The sequence below is a fragment of the Bos taurus genome, chromosome 1 (assembly GCF_002263795.3).
Source record: "Bos taurus isolate L1 Dominette 01449 registration number 42190680 breed Hereford chromosome 1, ARS-UCD2.0, whole genome shotgun sequence".
In the NCBI taxonomy this organism is placed as follows: Eukaryota; Metazoa; Chordata; class Mammalia; order Artiodactyla; family Bovidae; genus Bos; species Bos taurus.
In genome coordinates, this window is record NC_037328.1 from 110,284,476 (window position 1) to 110,302,916 (window position 18,441).

At 38.4% G+C, this 18,441-nt stretch overlaps 1 protein-coding gene across 5 annotated transcripts in view; it reads left to right on the forward strand.

Annotated features, from left to right (window-relative positions):
• Positions 1–18,441, forward strand: part of VEPH1 (ventricular zone expressed PH domain containing 1) — a 276,866-nt gene that overhangs the window by 217,898 nt on the left and 40,527 nt on the right. For all 5 annotated transcript variants that reach the window (XM_059888800.1, XM_010801453.4, XM_005201776.5 and 2 more), the window contains exons 10-11: positions 3,499–3,638; positions 7,234–7,368. In XM_059888800.1, coding sequence (XP_059744783.1) covers positions 3,499–3,638; positions 7,234–7,368 — 275 coding nt within the window. The remainder of the gene's footprint in view (positions 1–3,498; positions 3,639–7,233; positions 7,369–18,441) is intronic.

Here is an 18,441-nt window from a genome sequence, read left to right on the forward strand (position 1 = left end):
CATGTTAACTTCAATATTTTTAAAGACCAAACCAAATCCTTTGATTTTTTTTAATAAAAATAAGCCACAGTATACCAAAAGTAAAGAAATAACAATCAGATCTGGTGTGTGTTTATCAAAGCATGACCCCCTCTCTCTTCAACATTTCTAGAAAAATAAATAACAGTTTGAGCATCAGTTGCATAAGTAAAAAATACCATAATAACCCAGATACACTAACCTTACTACCTGGAATTACTTTGAACATTCATGCTTTATGTGATTTTTTTTTCAGGGTGTTTCCTACACTTAAAATGCTTGTCTCTCTCATACTTTTTCTAAGTTCAAACTCTTGGTTAGCTTTCAAGGTCAGCTCAAATATTCCCTCCTCCATGAAGCCTCCCCTGGCTCCCCAAGGATAATAGCTGCTTCCTTTGAGGGGTCTGCACTGCTTGTCCCTCCATGGACGTAATTTACAACCATCATTTATAGGTGTTTCTCCCATTTTACTGTAAACTTCTTAAGGGCAACGTCAACATCATGGCTTCTCTTGGTCTCTGCACAGTGTCTGACATCCATTCATTCATCCAACACCATTTATTGCATGTTCAGCATTCAATACCATGGAATGAACAGGATGGAGAAAATTACAGAGAAAAATTAGCAACTAAGTGTTAGTATTGAGAAAACTTTCTAATCCAGCAAAGTTCAGGGAAAAAAAAAAAAGAGGAAAATATTGAAACAGATCCAGTTTACTAAAAGTATTAACAAACCCTTACATCACAGATGGAGAAGGAAATGGCAACCCACTGCAGTATTCTTGCCTGGAGAATCCCATGGACAGAGGAGCCGGGTGGGCTACAGTCCACGGGGTTGCAAAGAGTCAAACACAACTGAGCAACTAATGCTTACATCACAGCACCAATGTATTTTTATAGTCAGTGTATATACTCCTAGGTGAAGGTCTCTCTCTTCTACCACGTTGTCCATTTTCTGTGATCTGGGACCCCTGCCATTGGGGTATAGAAAGCTGATAGGTCAAGACAAGTAAAATTGTTCAATAACAATGTTCATTTTCAAAAGAAAACATGAATGAGGAGTAATTTAGGAGAAGGAAAAAAATAAAAACATTTTTTTTCATGGCACAGGCCTGAAGTCCAGCTTACACTGTCAAGCTACTGCACAGGTTCATACAAATGAACTTGCCCTTTTGAATCTTTCGATTAAAGCAGGTGTTTTTTTTCCTCCCTTGCAACTTACTTGGAGACTTCTCATGCATTGTTAATCAAAAGAGAAAGAGGGATTTAATACACTTGCTTAAAGCAACTTTATTTTAATCTACATTCCATAAGATGGATCTGCTCCCAAATCGACAGTTGTTGAAGTTATTAAGAGTGCTGTCTCAATGTATCCATTATGGCTAGATTGACTTCTAGTAGAACCATTTGTGTGTGTGTGCTCTTATGGAATACTTGATTTCTGCCTTCTCTAGTATTGATTAATTTAAATTCAATTTTGGCATCAGTGCCAAAAAAAGTATTTTTAATTGCCATTGTCAAACAATTTCCAATAGGGCAAATAATAAGTGTATATTGTGCTCTATGCTGTTCTAACAAGTCTTTTATTGTCAGTGACAGGCCTCCTGGTCTTTTCTACTGAATTTGTAAGCCATTCATCCAGAGAATGCAGAAATGATTTCTGATTTCATACAAGGATTTTGAATGATCAAATTCCCCCAAACAATAAACTTCATGAAAGCTAGTCCTCTTTCATACCAATGGTCAGAATCACACACAAAGCTGTTACTTACTAAGATTTCTAAATATATTTCTAAATTGCCCTGTGGCTTTATTGTTCGGTTTCCAGTGTCGTCTTCTTTGATCTGTCATTGGCCACCCTCCTTTAAATCTTCCAAACTCTTCCCCAAAATCCTGTTATTCCTTCAGGCCTGAGCCCTGACTGTGCATAGTTAAGCTGCCCACCTCCCCACAATTCTCTAGGGAACCCCATATACTGTCATGGATGGGACTGACTCTACCTTCTAATTAGGGTTCCCATCAACTTTTAATAAACTCTAGTCCATTTCTGTTTTTGCTAGTAGGGCATGATGAATCTATTTTCCAAAATATCTCTTTAAAATGTCAGATTAATTCTGAAACAATAACTACCCCATGAGCTATCAATATTACTCTTCAGATTTTAAAATTCCTAGTATGATAGGGCCTAAAGCATCTCAATGTGGCAAAAGTTTGGCTGAGTTCAAATCCTGGTTCTGCCACAGACTGGGCAGAATTGAGTGACTTTTTCTGGATCCTTGAGCCTCATTCATCTCTGCAGATACTCTCTTTAGAGCACTTATTGTACGCCACGTGCTAGAGCTAGAGGGCTGAACAAGGCAGTCACGATGGCTCAAGAAGCTGACCCTTTAATGGGCTGCTGCTGCTAAGTCACTTCAGTCGTGTCCGACTCTGTGTGACCCCATGGACGACAGCCCACCAGGCTCCCCCGTCCCTGGGATTCTCCAGGCAAGAACACTGGAGTGGGTTGCCATTTCCTTCTCCAATGCATGAAAGTGAAAAGTGAAAGTGAAGTCACTCAGCCATGTCCGACTCCCAGCGACCCCATGGACTGCAGCCCACCAGGCTCCTCCGTCCATGGGGTTTTCCAGATAAGAGTACTGGAGTGGGGTGCCATTGCCTTCTCCGTTTAATGGGCTAGGTTTCCTCATATTTACAACAAAAGAGTTAACACCTGGGGAGTTCTCTGGTGGTCCAGTGGCCAAACTTCTGTGCTCCCAAATCCCTGGGTTTGATCCCTAGTCAGGGAACTAGATCCCATGTGTGGCAACTGGAAAAAAAAAAATAAAATTAACACCTATCTTGTAGGGTTGTAAATATCAAATGATTCCTCAACACAGTTCTTCACCACCTCTGCTCTATGCTACCACCACCATGTTCCCCCACTTTCTTGCCCCTAAAGGATGATTGCTTTAAGTTTTCCTGCTGAAACTCTTCAAGATGAAATGACCTTGTCAAACCAGACCCGTTCACAGGAAGCCACACTCCTGGCTAGAGTTATTCTGGAGGTTGTCTCTGTGTAACCAAGATAACAGTGCTCTGGCCATGGCACACCGTCTCTGCCCAGACAAATGCCTGGATTTCCTTCATTCATTTGCTTATACTTCCCAGGTTATCATTTCAAAGTGCCCACTTAGATGGAAATGACACCTGTCTCCCTTTTCATTGGTAAGAGTTTTTTTTCCTCCATTGTGACTTGCTTTGAGACTTTTCATGCATTGTTAATAAAAGAGAAAGAGGGATTGAATACACTTGCTTGAAGCAACTTCATATTAATCTACATTCCATAAGATGGATCTACTCCCAAATCGACAGTTGTTGAAACTATTAACTCACAGACTGAAAACTAAAGAATGCATTTCTAAAGGTGTTTGTATGTTGCAGTATGAGGTGTAACTCTGGGAAGAATCTAATGTTTAATGCTATGTTTATTTGTTTCCAGATTCTGTTAGAAGTTGTGTAGCAAAGCTGTTCTTCACTTGTTCCCTGAAGGGTCATTACTGCCTCTACAGTAAATCCAGTTTTATTCTCATCAGTCAAGAACCTCAGCCATGGATCCAAATCATGTTCCTGTTTCAGCAGGTATGTATAATTCAAGTTCAACATGGCTCCTTAATGAGCCAGGTATGAGTTTATAATCATTTTTACTGAATTACTCTTTGACCAGAGTAATATGCAAATAATAACAATGCATACACATTTAATTAGTAATTTTTAACATGGATTTTTTTCTATATTTTAGGATAGTTTCCTTATAAAAGGCCCTAGATTAGTAATCAGGAAGACAAGCCTATTATTATCTTGAATATCTTTTCACTCTAAAATACAAATATTTTTTGTTCAATGATAACAACAAAAAATCACTTACTGGGGGTGGACAGCTTTCCTTATGGAGAGCTAGCCATTATTTCCCAATCTCCAAATAACTTTGGAGTCAGCATATCTTTTTTGACATTGTTAAAACACTGGAATGCCACTTTTCTATATAGAATTTACATATAGAGGTAAAGTTACATAAAGAGGAGTTTAAACAACAAAGAATTTGATGCAAAGATTTTTAGCACCAAAAAAAGATTCTTGTTTGGAAATGCTTATCTTGAATGCATTAAACTTTCAATAAAATTTGAATATAGATTACAAAATGTTAGTAATAGGAGGAATCTTAGACATCATTTTTCCAAATAAGCAAATTGAAGGACAGAACTCAGACTGCCTGACTCCTGACCCAGTGGTCTTCACTTGTGTTTAAAACGAAATGGGGATTGCTTGCAGGAACAGAGAGGGTAGAGGCAGAAAAAGGAGAATGCAAATGTTACAAAATGGTTAAAAATTAGGCCAGGTAATAATAAGTTTCTTTACTTCTATTAATAAAATATTTCTGTAATAGTCTCAGTGAAAGTCACTAATCAGATAGTCATATTTCTTTATAAAATGGGGCAGGTTTATTAAGAAAAAATGAATTTTAATGCTGAATGTATCATAGTTGTAAAGTGGAACTATAACAACTAAGAAAGAAAAGAGACAATTTAGACATGGCTCAGGGATACCATCTTTTTCTATATGAAGTCTCAAGAACACGTAATCATATCTTGTAGAGAACAACTCATATTTTGATGTGAATCGAATTGTATATGAATATAGGGACTTCCCTGGTGGTACAATGGATAAGAATCCACCTGCCAATGCAGGGGACACAGGTTTGACCCCTGGTCTGACAAGATTCCACATGCCTCAGAGCAACTAAGCCCGTGGCCACAACTACTGAGCCCACCTGCAGCAACTACGAAAGCCCACACACCCTAGAGCCTGTGCTGCACACCGAGAGATGAGAAACCGCAGGACAAGAAGCCCGTGCGCTGCGGCAAAGGCAGCCCCAGCTCCCGCAACTAGAGAAAGCCTGAGCGCCGCAACCAAGACCCAGCACAAGAGAAAGTGTACATGAATATAAAAAACAGCATTGATTTTCTTCCTTTTCTTGAAATAAAAACCTTCTTCTCCTACTCTACTAATGTTTTTCAAGTAGTTTTCATCAGTGATTTTGTACTTGGTTTCATCTTTGGCTTTATTCTTCACAGTTGTCAGTTTTCTGAAAACAGACCAAGAAAGCTTGATTTTATCTTTGCCCTTTCTGTCTTATTTTATTGACTCAGTCTGATTCTTTGTTTTTTCTCTTTGAGCAAAATCACCAAAAAACATCTAGTTTTTTTTTTTTCTTTGTTCTTTTTACCATAATGTTTCCTTTCTTTTTCTACACCTTTGATACTGTGTGATCTGGATGAAACCTGACTTTGGGATAACTAAAAAAATCATATCTTTGACTTGATAGTTACAAACCCATATGAGCCTAGTATGCTGGGCTAGACTCTTTCCTTTCTCTGTCAATTTACAGACTCATGATGGAGTTCTCAAATTAAGAGATTCCAGTCTAAATGGACCTCTTTGGAATGATGATTAATTAAATCAGGTCCTGCTCTTTTTAAGTGAATGGTCATATGCTGTATACATTTCTGATAATAATCAAGAAATTCCCAGATGTATATACATTTTGGGTTTCACATTAATCTGTTACTGGCTGTTAACCTTTTTAAACCTGTCAGCAACTTACTCAGAGTATGAGATCCTCCACCTTTTCCCACTAAGTACCAAAAATAGTTCATGTTGAGGAGGATAATAATGAAATTTTTCTGGAAAAGAATTGTTATTCACTTACTAAATAGAAACCATGTACACAGAGACTATTTAGAGAGTCTCGTAAGTCAATATTTGGACACTCATTGACATTGAAAATGGGATTTTATAAGCCAATATCATTATTATTACACCTCCCACATGAAGGATAATATATATTATATATATTATATTTTGTGTGTGTATGTGCGCGTGTGTGTGTAATTGTGTGCCTTTATGTTGTGTATGTTTTTATAAAATTATTTCCTTGAATTGAGACACCTCTCACATTCTTAGGTATAACATCACATGTAAATGACTGTTAAACACGTAATTGATTAAACATACAATCTAAATTTTCCTTTGAAATTTTTATTTTCATTAACTTGAATGAAATATATGTAAATGTAATTTTTTCTTATGTTAACAATCTTATTGTCCAAAACTTAAAATATCTTAAAGCTCTAAGAATATTCAGCCATTATACACTTTAGGACTGAAAATGTTTTTATTTTCCCAACCCTCCTTTACACTGTTCATATCTGAGGAATTGAATAATGGACTGTTGGTTATTTAATGTCTATTATTCATTATTTACCCTGTATAAATAAACTTGATGTATGCATGCTGCATGCTAAGTTGTGTCCAACTCTGTGACTCTGTGGACTGTAGCCCCCAGGCTTCTCTGTCCATGGGGATTCTCCAGGCAAGAATACTGGAGTGGGTTGCCATGCCCTCCTCCAAGGGATCTTCCTGACCCAGGGATCAAACTCACGTCTCTTACGTCTCCTGCATTGGCTAGTGAGTTCTTTACCACTAGCACCACCTGAGAAGCCCTAGAAAAACTTGATATTTGTTCTCTAATTTTATACCTTAATTCTCAGATCTTTGAAAAATAAATATGAATATTTATATTAGCCATTTTCCAATTAAGTAACATGCTTGAGAAGTGATTGATATAAACACTACTTTACAAAGGTTGCTGCTGCTGCTAAGTCACTTCAGTCATGTCCAACTCTGTGCGACCCCAGAGACAGCAGCCCACCAGGCTCCCCCGTCCCTGGGATTCTCCAGGCAAGAACACTGGAGTGGGTTGCCATTTCCTTCTCCAATGCATGAAAGTGAAAAGTGAAAGTGAAGTTGCTCAGTCATGTCCGACTCTTAGCGACCCCATGGACTGCAGCCTACCAGGCTCCTCCATCCATGGGATTTTCCAGGCAAGAGTACTGGAGTGGGGTGCCATTGCCTTCTCCTTACAAAGGTTAGGCATATTTATAGAAATCAATATCAACTGTCTTGAAAACGCTATTTAATAAGTTAAATTTTCTATTAAAAAAATAGAAAGCATGAAATGTACTGTACATTTGATCTTCAAAATAGATTTCTCTGTAGCTTTATTTAAACCATTTTTAAGTTCAGACCAAGACTAAAATAGTGCTTTGCAGCCATCACACAATATTGTTGGGACAAGAGATAACATGTCATGTTTCTCTCATGAATGCCCTTTCAGAGCCTGTTTCCTGAGCCGCTGTCCATTCAGAGTCATTCTGTACAATTCCTCAGAGCTCTATGGGAGAAGACCCAGGAAGGGGGTGCTCACAGCTTTGAAACAGCCATGATAGAGTCCACATTCCCACAGCAGAAGGTAAATGCTTCTTTCTTTGCACATGTTATTTTTAGCCAAGATTCAAGATGAAAGAGTTTGCTTTTTCTTAATGGTTCAATTTTTCCTCTTCTTTCCTTTCCTTTCTTTTATTATTATCAGAAGACACTAAGTAATGATTTACATGTCATGCTATAGTGGATTCAGGACCTAGTGATATCAGTAGACAGAGTCACTGCCTTTTGAGGCTCCCAGACTGACATAATGCAGACCACTGAGAACCACACAGAAACGGAAAACATTTTACAGATAGACAACTCTAGGATTGAAGAGGAAAGAGCAATTGGACTTTAGGTTCTTTGGGGCTTTTCATTTCTTCCCTGCATACTTCCTCTCATCACCTGACCCTTTGCTGTCACCACAAAGTTAGAAAAGGAAGACAAGATGAACAGGAAGGAATAGAGCATGGTCAGGGTGAGAAAGAGCTCTGTTGGGACAGGCATGGATGATGTGAGTTAGAGCCTTTTAGGAGTGTGGAATAGGGACATCTCTCTCAGGAAACAGTTGACCGAGACCTCCTGAACAGGCCATCAAACTGGGAAAGACCAGAGAGTGGAACCATGCCCACCCAGTCAATAGAGTGATACTGGAAGTGGATGCTCACTGCTGTGATCACATTGAAAAGGGTCACAGGCCTGGGTATGGAGAATAATTGGAGGAAGCCTGACTGGAGACAGGAAGACTATGAAGGAAGTGATCACTGTAGTCAGGTAGGAAATGAAAGCCTGAACCGAAGTTGGAAGTTATAGGAAGAGGATGGATTCAAGAGGCAGTAAAGCAGCAGAATCAACAGGACTTGGTCCCTGATAAGGAAGATGGAAGAACCAAAAATGACTCCAGGTGTATCTATGGCCAATGGATAATGGCATCATCTTAAAAAAGTTGACCACAAAGGAAGCTGATGTGGAGGAAGAAGATAAATCATTCTGGTTTACACATTTTGAGTACGAGTTGTTTGTGTAGATAACCAGGTGGTGATGGTCTTTGAATTACCAGTGTGGAACTTAGGAAGAAAGCCAGAACTGGAGATATTGGACTCCGGTGTCAAAGATACCACTTGATGTCATGACAGTAAGTTGGATCACTCAGGGAGAACATGGCTAATGAGAATAGAAAATGGTTATTGATCTCTCCCTTCTCATATTCAGAGAACCTAATTATCCTTATTTTGCTTTCAAGAAAGCCCGGTAATAAGCACTGGATGCTTACTGATGAAACCAGAGATTCTAGGAGTGTATGCTCTTGGTCTTTGTCCTTGTTTTACTATTAATAAGGGGAGCAAACATACTAATATTAAATAAATTCAAAGTATAAACAACTAGCAAATTAATAAAAAACTGTTATATTGTGAAACAAACTCAATACCTCTTAAGTGCTAAAGGGTTGTGAAAAAATGAGAAATGGTAGTAATTCATTAAAAGCTTAGTTAGTATGATATGTAAGACACTGAAACTACATTCTATTATTGCATCACTGTTTTTGACTTTGGTTTAAGAATTAGATATGTAGTATGAAAAATAAAGGAAATCCCATAATTGCATCAATGCAAAGTAGAATGGAATTCTCTCCTTATTTCATGCAAATTTTAAACTATTGTATCATGTTTAAAGACAATGCCTCAAATTCTTAGCAATGTTTGTCTGTGAGCTGTATTTTAACTAGAGGGAACTAGTAAATTAAAACTTGGCAGGCAGCATCAAGTCCTAAGAGACTGGGGAAAAAAACTTGGCAAACAAGTTTTGTGCATGCTCACAAGTATCCTTATTCATATTTCTCCTAGTTCATACCAATAAATATTCCTCTAGGGAAAAATTAATTGTAGAACAAAATGTTTTAGAAATTTCAGAAGTTTTATAATTTGGTTTACTCATAAGTATTAGAAAAAGCTTTGATATCTGGAATGTAAATTATGTGGCAAGGTTATCAGCCCAGGTATTTCCCAATCAAATTGATTAGGAAATGGCAACCCACTCCAGTGTTCTTGCCTGGAGAATCCCAGGGACGGAGGAGCCTGGTGGGCTGCCGTCTATGGGGTCGCACAGAGTCGGACACGACTGAAGCGACTTAGCAGCAGTTATCTTTATTTTATGAAGTAGTCTTCTCATTAAATTCAAAACAGCTGTGAGAATGGTCCAACGTCTGCTTTCTTGGCACCACCTGTGCCAGTCTGTACTCATGCTAGTGATTTGAAAATTATGGGCAGGTGTGTATCTGTTGCTGTGATAGAATTACATTGCAGCTAACTAAATTCAGGTATACAAAGAAGGAAGAAACTTCTGAGAAAATACCTAAGTCTCTGGAATATAATTCTCTGGAGAGTTTGTTATTGAGAATTTTTAAAATAAAATCTTGGAATTTTAGAACTGAAAATCAGCAGTAAGATATCTATTAAACTGCAAACTTCTTGAAGGCAAGGATTGCACTGTTTTTACCATTATATTTCCAGAGTCACACAGTGCCTGACACAGGGTTGCTGCTGCAGCTGCTAAGTCAGGCTCCCAATGAATAATAAGGACCAATTGAATAAGGCTTCCCAGGTGGTGCTAGCAGTAAAGAACCCACGTGCCAAGGCAGGAGATGCAGGAGACTGGCGAGTTACAGTCAATAGGATCACAAAGAGCCAGACATGACTGAAGTGACTTAGCACACATGCGTGCACCAGTTGGATAAATAAATAAATCCTATCACTTTCCAGATGTTGCAATTGGAAGCATAGGGACTTGTTAGAGATCACACACCTCGTCAGTGGCAGAGCAGGAGCATGAGCGTACACCATGGTGGCATGAGGGCCAACACCAATACTCTGGGTTTTCTCTACTCTGTGCTTGTAAGATTACAATTCCCTGCCTCTTGCAATAAGCCTTGGACATGTGACTTGCTTCAGCAAATGATATATAAAAAGGGATATGTATCACTCCAGGCTCCTCCATCCATGGAATTTTCCAGGCAAGAGTACTGGAGTGGGTTGCCATTTCCTTCTCCAGGGAATCTTCCCAACCCAGGGATCGAACCCAGGTCCCCTGCATTGCAGGCAAACACTTTACCATCTGGGCCACCAGGGAAGCCCTGTATCATTCCAGTCAGAAGCTTTTAAGAACCACTTTGAAGAACCAGTGCTTCTCTCTTCATCTTGCCTCTCTTCCCCTACCATGGAGATTGCAGAAGCAAATGTTGATATTAACTGGTCAGAACGATGGCCACAGCCTGCAACTCCAAACTCCCACACAGAAGACGGCTTCTCTGGAGAGTTAACCAGACCCCGCCCCCCAACACACGCACGCACGCACACACACACACACACACACACACTTTACATGAGCAAGGAACAACCTTCTGTTCTGTTAAAAACTATAGATTTTGTGTTTGTTATGGGTGTATAACGTACCTATCTTTACTAGTTATCTTGATTTTAAATAGTAATAAAAACATTTTTTTTAAACCTGGATTAATGGAAAGATATGCTGTTCCCCTGGCTAGGAACACTGATTATGCAAATGGAAATTACTCTCAGATTATAAATATAATTTATTTCCAACCATAATAGCAACAGAATTTCTTCATGGACTTAGACAAACTGATACTAAATTTGAGAATAAACAAAACAGTTCTGAAAAAGAACAGAGAGGAGAAATTTTTTTCTACTAGGAAATGAAAACTTATTGTAAAAGCACAATAAGATGAGGGGATGATTATTGCTACAGGGATAAATTAATAGTAAGGAATATAGGGTCCAGAGCTAGTTCCAAGAATATATGCACACTTGATAGATGATAGAAGGGAGATTTCCAATCAGTGAGGAGAAAATAAAGTATTTAAAAAGCAGTATAGGGATATGTCGGAGAAGGCAATGGCACCCCACTCCAGTACTCTTGCCTGGAAAATCCCATGGATGGAGGAGCCTAGTAGGCTTCAGTCCATGGGGTCGCTAAGAGTTGGACACGACTGAGCGACTTCACTTTCACTTTTCACTTTCATGCATTGGAGAAGGAAATGGCAACCCACTCCAGTGTTCTTGCCTGGAGAATCCCAGGGACGGGGGAGCCTGATGGGCTGCCTTCTATGGGGTCGCACAGAGTCGGACACAATCAAAGTGACTTAGCAGCATAGGGATATGTGATTTTTCCAGATTGAAAAGATAAAATTCAATGCTGTCTCGACACTATCATGAATAAATTAACTCCAAATAAAGCTCTAAATGGAATCAGTGAAACTTTACAACAATTAGACAAAAATAACAATGGTTGTCTTTATGACCTCAGGATAAAAATTTAAGACCTAAGTAAACAGAGATCATAAAGGAAAAATGAATAGATTTGACTACATAAAAAGTTTAAATTTCTGTATGACGAATTATACCGTAACAAAGTTAAAAGGCAAGCATAACAGCATAACCTGGGTGGGAGGAGTTATTTAAAATATGTTTAACTGACACAAGCTCTTCTACACATCAACAAGGAAGAGACAACCAACCCAAGAGAAAACTGGGCAAGATACATGAACAGAAAATTCACTGAACAAAAACTCAAGTGGCCAAAACACCTAAGAAAAGATGTTTAGACTCACTAAAAGTCATTGAAATAATTGATTTAAAATATTAAAAATGAAGTACCATTTTACAATGATCAGACTATCAAGAATAAAAAATTGTGGCAATAAGGTTTTGGCAAAGATATAAAAAGATAAGAATGTTCATACATGACATATGAGATTATGTACTTAAGTAAATATCAGGTAGATCTACTTAAAAAAGAAAAAGTAATTAAAAATACATAGCAATAATTAGATTCATAAATGACAGCTAGCTAACAAGGGGGATGAGTAACAAGGGGCGGTGTACACTTTTCAGAAGTGTTCATTGCATTTATAACTTATCAGAAAAAATACTATAGGCATTTCCCCCACAAAGGATTCCCCTTATCTAGTTAATTGACAAATCTGTTTCCTCACATATTTTTATTTCTTCTTTCTTCCCTTCTTTCTTCTTCCTTCCCTCCCACCAGCCCTCCCTCCCTCTTTCTCTCTTTCTCCCTCTCCTTCCTTCCTTTCTCTCTTTTTTTTTCTTTCAGTGAGAGCATTTAAGTAAGAAATGCTCATTTCTTTCAACCAAACATGTAAAAATGTTATGTCCTAAGAGGGCTTAAGACAAATTTACATTTACGATGTTTTTTAAAGGACAATCTGGGAGTAGCTGGTTATATTTTAAATTCATGTACCCTATTATCTTGAAATTCCATTTCTAGGTGCAACTCACATATTTGCACCAAGAGAACATGTCAATTAACAGAAGTAAACTGAACATTGTATCAAAAAATCAGGAACAATGCAAATGTTATCATTAGAAAGATGGAGAAAAATGTCATAGTATAGTCATGCTATACAGGAAGTGAAAGTGAATTCGATAAACATGAGCAGTAAAATGGAATAAATATTAAAAACATAATATTGATGTTTAATAAACAAGTTGCAAAAGTATGACATGAATAGTATAATAGCTTGTGTAAATTTTTAAAACACATTAAGCAGTATTAGGCATTATTTATGGGTGCATATACTTGTGATAAAACTATTACAGCATATTTATAATCTCACAAAATTTGTGCTGGTGTTGCCTCTGGATAATGAGGAAGGGATGGGAAGGAGGGAAATGTTACTGGGAAGGAAATTAAGATCTCATGTAATTTTGTTTTTAAAAACTCAAAAGCAAAATATTAGCATTTGTTAAATTTGGCCTACAAGGTCATGGGTATTTGTTACATTATTCTTTGTACATGCCTTTCTTTCTTTCTTTCTTTCTTTCTCTCTTCCTTTGGATTAAACCTGTAAGTAATGTCTAACAGTAGAGGATTGACAGATTTGACTGTAAAAATATGAGGTTTGTTAAAAAAATCTGTCTATATAGTAACTTGAAAATATGTGTAATAAATATGAAAGACAAGTTTAATATCCTTAAGATGCTATGAATTCATGCAAATCAATAATCACTGAACCTAAGACATGAGCAAATAACTCAAAGGAGACTTTGAGTGCAGAAAAAGTATTCAGCCTCATTAGTAGTCAGGATTTAAAAATTGAAGTTAAGATAACAGTACTCTTTTTAATCCATTTTTTAAAAGACAGTAATCAGTGCTGGTTAGAGTTAAGGGAGTTTAGATACTTTCACACATTTCTAGTCAGTGTATAAATTATTTCAACATTTCTAAACAGGCAATTTAGCAATGCAGGTCAAGAGTCTTAAAAATATTCATATCCTTTAACACAGTGATTCTACTTCTAGGAATCTGTTCTAAAAAATAATCTGAAATGTGTACAGAACTTAAGATACGCACATCAAAAAAGTACTAGGGACTAATCTGTAGTAGCCTAAATGTCTACAAGTGTGCAAATGAAAGTGTTATATATGTATGCTATTAATATGTTTAATAGTACAATAAAGTATATTTTCTAATGTATAGCTTATATGATTAACATATAATTTACAATGTGTGATATAATAATATGTATGTCTAAATATGGGACAAAGTAACATATAGACATCAATCTATATGGAAGAATATTAAGAAACCATGAAAAATCATGTTTACAAGAAACATTTAATGACATGAAACAATACTTATGTCGGATACCACATTGCAGGGTATAAAACTGTTTATATGAAGAAGATTATTTGGAGATTTACCTGTTAAGACAGCCAAAAGAAAACACCAGGCTCCTCTGTCCATGGGATTTTCCAGGCAAAAGTACTGGAATGGGTTGGCATTTCCTTCTCCAAAAGAAAACATACCAAGATGTATTAGAAGTGGTTATCTCTGGTGAATAGAATTAGCTATCTTCTATATTTTCTCTAACTGTCTATTTCTTTTACCAGCAAGGAAAAAATATTATTACAGAAGTATCCCCTTTTACTTATATTGCTTTATGTAAGGAAATGTAAATGAACAGTTTATTTAAGAAATAAAGAAAATTCTATTTCACTAGGCAGGAACCAGCGATGCAGCATCATTGTATAGGCTGTGTCAAAGGTATTGGTCCTTAACTTTATAAGAAAGGAGGAAACGTTCATTTATGTTTTCAGTAAATAATTAGAGTGCTTACAATTGCCACGTAGACTTCTAGGTGCTGAAGAAAGAGCAATGAATTTAAAAATACATAATCAAAGACAAGAAAATTCCGTTTTAAGATAACCAACTCTCATTGTAAAATAAAGATTTTAGGGAAAGGGCAGAATTTATTTAAGAAATGAAGAGAATGGCCTCTGTGGAGGAACTAGAGATTCTATTAATAATTTCATTCCAGGGCACGTTTGCCTGGCTCTTCAGAGGGAGCGTTGCTCTGATTATCAGAGGGCCAGACAGTTGACAAAGCTGATGGGGGGATTGCTGAAGGGCTGGAGTGTGAGAGAGGGGTCACTTTTATTGACGCTCATGTTCGAGTTCCCAAAGTATGGAGAAACTCCATATGCCATAACAATGAGGTCTCAAAACTATGCCCATTAAGGAAACAAAATAAAAAAATAAATAAAAAATTAAATTCACTGCTGAAACAAAATGTGCCCCATGTGGCTAACATTTGGAGATGTGTTTTCAGTCCACATTGCCACAAACACACTTGACAGTTCCCAGGGTGTCAAAGTATAAAGAAAACCAAAGCTTCAATTCTGAGTGGCACAAAGAGAGACCTTCTGAAGCTCCCAAAAGCTTAGAGTTAGTGTTTTGAGTTACTGTGTTAACATAGTGCTTGAATAAATAAATACATAAGTAAGTAAATAAATAAGGAATGGACTTATTATATATAGACTGTAACTTCAAAATCTTACCAGAAATTCAAGTCTACATGGGTGTTATAAGTGACATGTTCTCAAAGGAGAACAGTGTGAACCCAGATGTCTGAGAGAGGTTAGCTGTGTTGAACCTCCCTTTGGGAGAAAGCTAGATAATAATAGGGTAGATGGGAATTAGGTTTGAGATTTCAGAAGTCCAGATGGGGTTGGGGCCTCTTGGGCTTTTAGGCTATGAGTTCAGAACCAGAAAAACTTAAGCAGTATCTAAGAAGCAAAGGAGCTTTATTTTGGAGGCGGGGGGGGGGGGGGGCGGGGGGCGCTCCAAAATCACTGCAGATGGTGATTGCAGCCATGAAATTAAAAGATGCTTACTCCTTGGAAGGAAAGTTATGACCAACCTAGATAGCATATTCAAAAGCAGGGACATTACTTTGCCAACAAAGGTTCGTCTAGTCAAGGCTATGGTTTTTCCAGTGGTCGTGTATGGATGTGAGAGTTGGACTGTGAAGACAGCTGAGCGCCGAAGAATTGATGCTTTTGAACTGTGGTGTTGTAGAGGACTCTTGAGAGTCCCTTGGACTGCAAGGAGATCCAACCAGTCCATTCTAAAGGAGATCAGCCCTGGGATTTCTTTGGAAAGAATGATGCTAAAGCTGAAACTCCAGTACTTTGGCCACCTCATGCGAAGAGTTGACTCATTGGAAAAGACTCTGATGCTGGGAGGGATTGGGGGCAGGAGGAGAAGAGGACGACAGAGGATGAGATGGCTGGATGGCATCACTGACTCGATGGACATGAGTTTGAGTAAACTTCGGGAGTTGAGTAAACTTGGTGATGGACAGGGAGGCCTGGCGTGCTGCAATTCATGGGGTCGCAAAGAGTCAGACACGACTGAGTGACTGAACTGAAGAAGCAAAGGGGAGGTAAAAAGATATAAAGAAGGTATGAATAGGCATCTATACAAAGAAGCCAGTGCATGCTCAGTCACTCAGTCTTATCCAACTCTTTGTAACCCTGTGGACTGCAGCCCGCCAGGCTCCCCTGTCCATGGTATTCTCCAGGCAAGAACACTGGAGTGAGTTGCCATGCACTCCTCCAGGGGAACTTCCTGACCCAGGTATTGAACCAGTGTCTCCTGCCTTGGCAGGTGGGTTCTTTATCACTGTGCCGCCTGCGAAGCCAGAGCAAGTGGTAAATCCAGTGATTATCAAGTAAACTCCATGCGAATGCAAGTCCTGATAGGAAACCGCAGGCCAGGGGATCAGGAAGGCAGATTGAGGGTGGAATGTGGATGCAGATGCAAAGTTGGGGAGATGGTGGGCTTTAAAACACAAGGTCTGGGCTTTAAAAGAAAGGGGAAAGTGGTTCCATGTAGGAAATGACATTAGCAATAACATGGGAGAGACGAAAGATCACAGTCATATCATGGTAAATATGTCTCGGGTTCATCCATTCAGTTAAAAATATTTTTTTGCAAATGCCTATTCTATGCCAAGCACTGTACAGAGACTGAGCCTAAACAACCACGCACTGCCACGTGGAGACAGGCAAAGCACAAGTAAACAAATACACAATTTCCACACTGGTAGGTACTACACAAACATAAATGCCTGAAGGAAGACATGAAGGACAAGGGCATTGGATGGATGATCAGGGAAGTCTTCTCTGAGCTGGTGACAGAGATGTCCTTGTAAAGAGAGCCTATTTGCACAAAGACTTTAAGATTCAAAAAAGAAAAAAGAAAAAAATCACAAACCAACACACACAAAAAAGAGGAAGAATTTAAAAAGAAAGCCAAAACCTTGGCTTATTAGAGCATTCTCCTCCAAGTTTAAATCACATTCCATCAGAAAAATATATTTGAGAGACTTCCCTCGTGGTCCAGTGGTTAAGAATCTACCTTGCAATGTAGATGCAGGTTCAATCCATCTCTGGTCAGGGAACTAAGATCCCACATGCCTTAGAGTGACTAAGCCCACTCACTGCAAACAAGAGAGTCTGTGCGACCACAACGAAAGACCCCACATAACATAATGAAGATCCCATATGCCACAACTGAGACCCGACACAGCTAAAGAAAGAAAGAAAAAATTTTTGAGCAAGCACCCTCCATGCTTATTTTTATTTACTTATAAATTATTCATTGGGCTTCTCAGGTGGCTCAGTGGTAAAGAATTGGCCTGCCAAGGGGAGACGGGTGTCATCCCTGGGTCAGAAAGATCCCCTGGAGAGAAGGAAATGGCAACCCATCCCTGTATTCTTGCCTGGGAAATCCCATGGACAGAGGAGCCTGGTGGGCTACAGCTCATGGGGTCACAAAAGAGGCACGACTTAGCAACTAAACAAAAACAACAACAAATTACACTCATTATTTCCATTAGAAAGTATACTCAAAAGTAGAAATTGTAAAGGAAGAAATGAAAAAGAAAATGGAAATTCTGTTTTCTCCTTCCTATATAACAGGAAAGGTCGTGCACATGTGGGAGTCAATTTCCTCCCATTCCACAGTGTTGGAAGAAGTGTAAGGGTTGGGGGGAGCTGAGTAAATAAAAAGAGAGTGAAGATTAATGGGTTGAGAGTTGGTCTGGGGGCTTTACCACTGGCCTTCTAAGCTATGGCAAGGAGTTTAGATTTTATTGCAGTCTGTGGGAAGTCACCCAAGAACTTTGAGCAGCAGATATTACCCAGCTTTTCTTCGAAAGATCACTCAGTGTGCTGTGTGGAGACTAGATCAGATCAGAAAAGGGCAAAAGTAAAATCACGGCGATGACGAGGGAAACTATTGCTAATCCAGATGAGAGAAAAAGAGTAGTTAAAACTGAGATGATCTTGGGAGGGATAGAAATAAATGACACATTTAATATAAATTTTGAAGGTAAATGAGTCAGGTGTAAAGAGGTTGGGGAGACTTTCGAACACCTTACATTTAAAATGCCTGTGAGATGTTCCAGTGGAATTGTTTAGTGGGAAAATGGGGAAGTGGTTTAGGCTAGAAATATAAATGAAGGCATCGTTGGCACAGAGATGATGAAAGCCATGGGAAGAGTAAAACCATCTGGAATGAGAACACGGAGAGGAAAAGGATCCTATTCAGGACGAAGTCCAGAGAACAGCCAAGAAACAAAAGAAACACAGAAAACTTAGAGGTCACTGATCTCAAGAGAGAGTCCAAGAAAGAGAGAAAAGGGAATTGGGTGGAATTTGGCAACCGGATCAAGGAAGGTAAGTACAGATAAGCATCCATCCAAATTGGCAACTTAGTGCAGTTTTAATGGAGT